Consider the following 7,154-nt stretch of genomic DNA (forward strand, 5'->3'; position numbering starts at 1 on the left):
CATTGCGGTCCTGCGCTGGCACACTTTGATCTGCCCTACTTAGAGCAGATGAAAGTATTGTAGTGCACATGCGCCGAGAGTCTTCAACCTTTCCTCGCGCCTGCGCATTACAGTACTTAGATCTACCCTAAGTAGGGCATATCAAAGTGCGCCAGCGCAGAACCACAAAGTCATACAGTGTGGATGACACCCATACTTGGCTGGGTAGAAGGAGGATGGCAATTGCCGCAGAGGGGAGGCACAGGACCGGAATGCAGTGACACCCATCGGACCGGTCTGCCCCCCAGGTGAGTATAATAAAAGTGTTTTTTTATGTTATACAGAGCGGCCTGAGCTCTTATATACAGTATTATAGAATGCTGTATATAAGGGCGTACTGGTGGTCGCTGCAGCTTATAGGGGCTAAATCTGGTGACAGGTTCCAGTAAAGGTTCCCTTAAGGTAAGAGCTAAAGTTTCCTGAATTCTACTAGACCAATATTACAGAAATGCTCTGTCTCAACATATTTAAACTTCAATTTTGATTACACAGATCCGTGTGCAATCAAGCTATATCCTAAAATGTAGGTTGGCTATATTTATTTTCCTTTTTCTCACAGCCTTTCATGAGGTCTCTTTGTCATATAGTCATGTAATTATTAAATATGTATTTCAGTAATATGTACTTAAACAGCAGTACACTTGTAAGTTGCAAATAATTTATTATAACACCTTACCCTCTGATTATTTTATCTTTTTTCAAAGAAATGCTGGAAGGATGCCAGTTCGGACTGATTCATTAGTACTGATTCTGCAGTTTCAACAGTATAAAATTATTATAGTTTTATGGGGCAGACGTCGCCAGATATAAATAATTACATTTTTGTCTAAGGTGTGTGAGAGAGTCTTTATTTTCAGGAAATGTGAATAGGATAGGACATTGCCAGCCCATAGAAGCCAATAAAAGGGTCTCTCTGTTTTATTGTTGACCAAACCCAAATTGTCATCTATATATAAGGTCTTACCACCAATAGCTGCCAACAGAGCTGGTTCTATCAGAAGCTGTTCTCAACTCCACTCCTCAGCCATCTCATCATTTTTACATACCCTGAATAACAAGCCAAAATGCCTACCCAAACCTGCCGTACTTCCTTTAAATCTGGAGCTAAAAACTTCAGCTCTTCTTCTTCCTATACACCAAGGAATGTTAGTGGATTCAGTGCAACCTCTTACCGAAGAGGACCAAGCTTTGGTAGCAGAAGCCTTTACAATTCAGGCTCAGGTGGCAGCAGAATCTCAGTTGGAAGTGTTCAGCCAATAAGGAGTTCATATGTATATGGTGGACGTGGATCTGGCTTTGGAGGTGGTAGCTCAAGCTTAAGCTGTAGAGTTGGTGGTGGATATGGTGCTGGCTCTGGATTTGGTGCTGGTGGTGGATATGGTGCTGGTGCTGGATTTGGTGTTGGTGGGGGATTTGGTGGTTATGGTGTTGGAATTGGTGGTGGATATGGTGGTGGGCATAGTTCAGTTGGCATCACACCCGTTACCATTAACCAAAGTCTCCTCACACCACTAAATTTGGAGATTGATCCAAACATACAAAAAGTGAGGAAAGATGAAAAGGACCAGATTAAAACCCTCAATAACAGATTTGCCTCCTTCATCGACAAGGTATGAATTTATAATATATTTTACGATTACAAACAACTAAATCATAAGCACATTCTGTAATGATTGTTTTTTAAATTAATTTACAGGTCCGCTTCCTAGAGCAACAAAATAAAATGCTGGACACTAAATGGACACTTTTACAAGAACAAAAAACTGTAAAAAGTTATCTAGAACCCCACTTTGAGACCTTCATAAACAATTTAAGAAGGCATCTTGAAGGCCTTAATGGGGATAGAATTAGACTGGAAGCTGAGCTTAAAAACATGCAAGATGTGGTGGAGGATTTTAAATCAAAGTAAGTAAAAATTGCAAAAAAAAAGTCAATAATTTAAAAGAACAATTATTAATAAAAATGACTGTTTCTATTTGTAATGAGGATATTTTTGTCATTGCAAACATTGTACCTTTCAATTTTTCTTCAGATACGAAGATGAGATCAATAAGCGCACAACTGCTGAGAATGAATTTGTAGTTCTTAAAAAAGTGAGTACATAGGTTAGAAGTTGTCACATTGCATGTGGATTATGATAATGATCGACATTTTGTATTGGGATGTCGCTATCTTTGTATATTCCTTTCTAATTCTGGAATATTATATACCGTAAGTAATTATGTTTTCACTTTCATTGTCTAATGTTATTTCTGTGTATTGAACTAAAATAATTTTGGACTTTTCTTATAAATTTGTGGTTTTCAGGTTTGTGGTTTATTTTAGTAATTACTTAGGGATGACTTGTGTTTAGGTCTGCAAAATTTTTCCAAATCACCAAGTACAATGTTAAACTTACAAATACCATTTGCTTTGGAAATGTAAAACAGTGACTTTGGGATGGGTTGGCAGGCCGTGCGAATTAGGCAATGGGTGATTCCGCCAGCCAGCTAATTCTCCTCGCCTACATTAAGGGCAACAAATTACATCTGTGTCTAGTTATTATGCTGATCTATTTTACTTCATGTAGGAAATGCTGATCCATTGTTTTATGAGTCATTTATGTAATAAAAATAGGAAGACTATAAAATGTTGTTCAGGTACTGGCAAGAACTTAACTATTATGTTGATGTTGAATCATTTATTACAAGTTATTTTGATATTTACTGTACATTGCACGACAGAATGTACCAGAGACTACTGATTTTTTTACAGTTAGATTCTAATTGCCCGAAGAACCTTTTACTATAGACTGTAAAGTATTTCATAAGTAATCATCTTTTCAGCCTATGTATCTTTTTTTCTGCTAATATGTGTGCCCTATTTAACACTGATTTGTAAAGTCTGTGACTTTAATTTCACAATTTTGTATTACGGAAGTTTTATTACGTCCTTTAAGAAAATTAAATTTAAGGTATTATTTACATACAATCTGAAGATACTCTTCATGATATAATTTCTTTTAAAAAAGGCACAAGTCAGAATCAAGTCTTTAGAATCATTTTCCACACTATATGTATTGACTGGTCAGTTAGTTCTAACTAACCAGTGGGAATATTATTTTCCAATTAAATAATTAGTGAATACATACATGTAAATGAAAATGTTCTTTCAGGTTGACTTTCAATGAATCCTCTAGATGGATGACTTTTGCTTTGTTTGTATATGTGGCCTTCAGCAACTTTGGTAACATGTGGCTATACAAATGTTTCTATAGTTCTCATAATTTGACATAAAGTCTCCTGAACTTTGTCACTTTAACATTTTAAAATGCAACCTTTCTAATTTAGGATGTGGACGGAGCCTTCTTGAATAAGACGGAACTGGAAGCCAAAGTGTCAGCACTGATAGATGAAATCAACTTCGTACGAGAAATGAACCAGATGGTAAATTTATTGCATATATTAGCACTATAGTTAATAACACCACCCCATAAAATATCTAGTCAACTTTCCAACCAAAACAGTTCAGTAGGCAATTTTTGCCCACTTATTATATTCTATAAAATTTCTTTTATTTACTTCCTATTGATCTTATCCACCTGGATATCTCCATAACATGAGCGAAATTGTTGAGCTCTTAAAGTGACTTTGGTTGTTTAATTTTCTGCCATGTAAAGCAGCAATAGAACTGAAAGAATTCATCTATGATCTTGACCTTCATCTATGTTGGTCTGATGCGACAAATACCAAAGATGGCCCCACAATAATGAAAATAAGTTCAAACAATAAATTAATATTGCTATTTTAGGTACTTACCTTCAAGTAATAGTTGATTATTTTATTTTAGGAAATCGAACAACTTCATGCCCAGATCTCAGACACATCAGTTATTGTGTCCATGGATAACAGCAGAGATTTGGATATGGACAGTATCATTGCAGAAGTCAAAGCTCAATATGAGGATATAGCCAACAAGAGCAGGGCAGAAGCTGAGTCATGGTATCAAACTAAGGTAAACTTCTTAAGCTTCACAATACATTCTAGCTACAGTTATGGACAATTCCATTTATATGGTTCAAAACTCATAATGAATGATTTGCTATGATTCTATGGGTCTTACATTAATTGACTGGCGTTCTTTGTGTTCTTCTTTTCAGTATGAGGAGCTGTGTGTCTCTGCTAATAAGCATGGCGATGATTTAAGAAACACCAAAAATGAAATTGCTGAGCTAAACAGAATGATAAACAGACTTAGGGGAGAAATCGAACATGCAAAAGCACAGGTACCATTATTATATATATATATAACCAAATGTCAGTCAATTTCTCAACCATGAACCATGAACGTACACAGCCTGCATCTGTAAAATACAAATATATATTCTTGCTGAATAAATTAAATTCAAAGTATTATCATTTCTAAACTATTTTCTATCATACTCTAAAGCGTGCCAAGTTAGAAGCAGCTATAACCGAAGCTGAAGAACGTGGTGAAGCTGCTGTCCGAGATGCCAAGAATAAACTCACAGACTTGGAGGATGCTCTCCAGAAGGCCAAGCAGGACATGGCTCGCCAACTGCGTGAATACCAGGAGCTGATGAACGTCAAGCTGGCTCTGGATATTGAGATTGCCACCTACAGGAAACTGCTGGAAGGGGAGGAGAGCAGGTGAGTAGTAAAGCAACTGATTATTTTTGTAAAAGCAAATTAGCACTAGAAATGAACATATCATTTTGATTCTCTGAACTTAAGCTATGGAATATGAAGTAGTCAACATGTGGGCAAACATTTCTGGTTTTACTGTTACAAACCTCTCCCGGCTTCAAAACAGCTGCTCTTTAGAATCAACTAATAATATTGAACTGCTCAGTAAATAGAGATTGCATAAATCAGTAAAATAGTATCAGTTTAATTGCATGAAAATCCATAAAATAGTGAAAGGACGCTTTTGCTTTAATTTAATCTAAGTTAAAATGTAATTCTAGTATCTAAATGAATTTAACATGATTCCATTTAAATAAGCTGAGAACAGTACAAAGTAGAGACATAGCCCGTAATGCCAGTGATGTGTCACTTTCTTGGCTACTTGCTGTAATTTTGGGAAAATCTGTTTTATCAGCAGGAGATTATCATTGATGACTAGTAAACCTACTATCATGTAGTCTTTCATATTCATGAGTTCTACATAACCCTGTCCCACTACTGATTAGCCTATGCACAGTGTACACAGAAAGCTGAAAATCAGTGGTATGGGCAAAATAGTTTGGATGGTTTGACACTGTTTTAGAATTTTATTGGGGTATGCATTAATTTCATTATATCTTAAATCTTGATGAAGCAACTATTTAGTATGAGACGATATTGCATGACCATTGTTTCTGTTCTAATAAAATCAATAGTCATTTACAGCAGGCGGGAATTATTACCTCTTAATGGAAATATATTTCCCAATTATGTGAAGTGTAATGTAGAAATCTCTATTCTCCAGATTTCCAAAATTATGCCCACACATATTTTTACTCTCTAACTTGTAGGGGTCTAAAGTTTTAGAAAATCTCATAGGGATTGGCTCTTTCAGATATATTTATACTCTGATATTCTTCAATTTTTTTTTTTACTCAATTCTCTATTTTTTTTCTTCTTCAGATTGTCCGGTGATGGTGGCTGTGTCAGCATCTGTAAGTATCACACCAGATATCGCAATCATCATTACTAATTTTTGGAAAAACAGTAACTAATATTTTATTCTTCACAGCCGTGGTAAGCGCCAGCACTGGTGGAGTCCTTTCTTCTGGTGGAGGAAGTTATGAATCTGGAAGTGGAATCCAGCACGGAGGATCAGGATTCAGCGCCAGCAGTGGAAGAAATATCGGCAGCAGATTTAGTAGTGGAAGCGGCTTGGGATCTAGTTCTGGATATGGCTCAGGGGGATTACATAGTGTTTCTGTTGACCATGGCACTGGTGGTCTGCTCAGCCCTGGGGGTTACTCTACCGGTGGAAGCAGCTCCAGTGTTAGTATTGTCAGAAAAACAACATCAACCACAAGAAAAGCCTAAAGCTTGTAAGGTTTAATGTGCAACTTCCTAAATTTGTGCTTCCCTGTACTTCCTTACACTTAGCCATCCATGCCTTTAAAGTAGATAATACTTATCTTTCCCTTTAGGTTTTTGACATCTCACCATATGCAATGCACAAAAAAATGTGGTATTATAAGTCATGTGTTTAAGTTTTAAAAGATTAAAACATTTGATGCAATGCTATACGAGATAGCTGAAATACTGAACTCCCTAATGAGATCTGATCATCAACTCCAACCATATGTATCAATAAAAGGTCTCAGACATCATGTATATTTTTTACTTTTACCTTTTTATATTTAACCATCTTAAGCACCCGGGCTCAGACGCAAGTTCAACAACTGCACCCATATTGCTACATATTTTGGTGTATCAAGATTCTACATAAGGAGTTGTGCCTTCAGCATTTCTAACACATCATTGTCTTATATATACCACATTTCACCTGCATTTCTTAGCACTGTCCTCTTCAGCATGGTCTGCAGTTTGTCTATGCAAAACTATAGTAACTCCATCTTTCATGAACAGCCCATTATTGGAAGCAAAGAATTCATTTGTGCTTTGTACTGTGTTACTTAATTTCCCATGTGATGTTCATGTAATAGATTTGCATTAATTGTTAATTTGATTTGGTTTAGTGGAGAAATTAAATAGATGAAAGAACATCTTCTATATAGATCAGCAAAATGTCATTTGGTTCCACTATATGTATAGTCATTCTGTCACTGGACACAAGTTCTTAAAATGTCATAAAGTTGTATGTGTGCAAAGGTTTGCCGTACAATATTGAAATGTGTTTGAAACTTCCTAAAATAAACCATTTTCTGCTTTTTTGACTCAAACTTTTGTCCTCTTTTCTTATTGAAATGGATCAAGTCATTTTTAAATGCAAGCATAAGTGTTCAACTCCTTCAGTATGCAAACTCTTTAGAAAACTTGTCCACTAATAAGTAAAAAATTATATTTTTTTGATTGACACAATCTACAATTGCTTTTCATAATTTTGACAAATTAAATTTTCTATTAACCCTTCTATGAATGTAAAAGTTTCCGTTC

At 35.8% G+C, this 7,154-nt stretch overlaps 1 protein-coding gene across 1 annotated transcript; it reads left to right on the forward strand.

Annotated features, from left to right (window-relative positions):
• Nucleotides 1–1,009: 1,009 nt before the first annotated feature.
• On the forward strand, nt 1,010–6,940 carry LOC142292120 (keratin, type II cytoskeletal cochleal-like). Its single transcript, XM_075337246.1, has 9 exons — nt 1,010–1,649; nt 1,736–1,944; nt 2,072–2,132; nt 3,369–3,464; nt 3,868–4,032; nt 4,178–4,303; nt 4,468–4,688; nt 5,667–5,698; nt 5,776–6,940. Exons 1-9 carry the CDS (start codon nt 1,104–1,106, stop codon nt 6,075–6,077), a joined length of 1,758 nt encoding a protein of 585 aa, XP_075193361.1. The 5' UTR covers nt 1,010–1,103; the 3' UTR covers nt 6,078–6,940.
• Nucleotides 6,941–7,154: the final 214 nt, after the last annotated feature.

Source organism: Anomaloglossus baeobatrachus, chromosome 2 (genome assembly GCF_048569485.1).
Source record: "Anomaloglossus baeobatrachus isolate aAnoBae1 chromosome 2, aAnoBae1.hap1, whole genome shotgun sequence".
NCBI lineage: Eukaryota > Metazoa > Chordata > Amphibia > Anura > Aromobatidae > Anomaloglossus > Anomaloglossus baeobatrachus.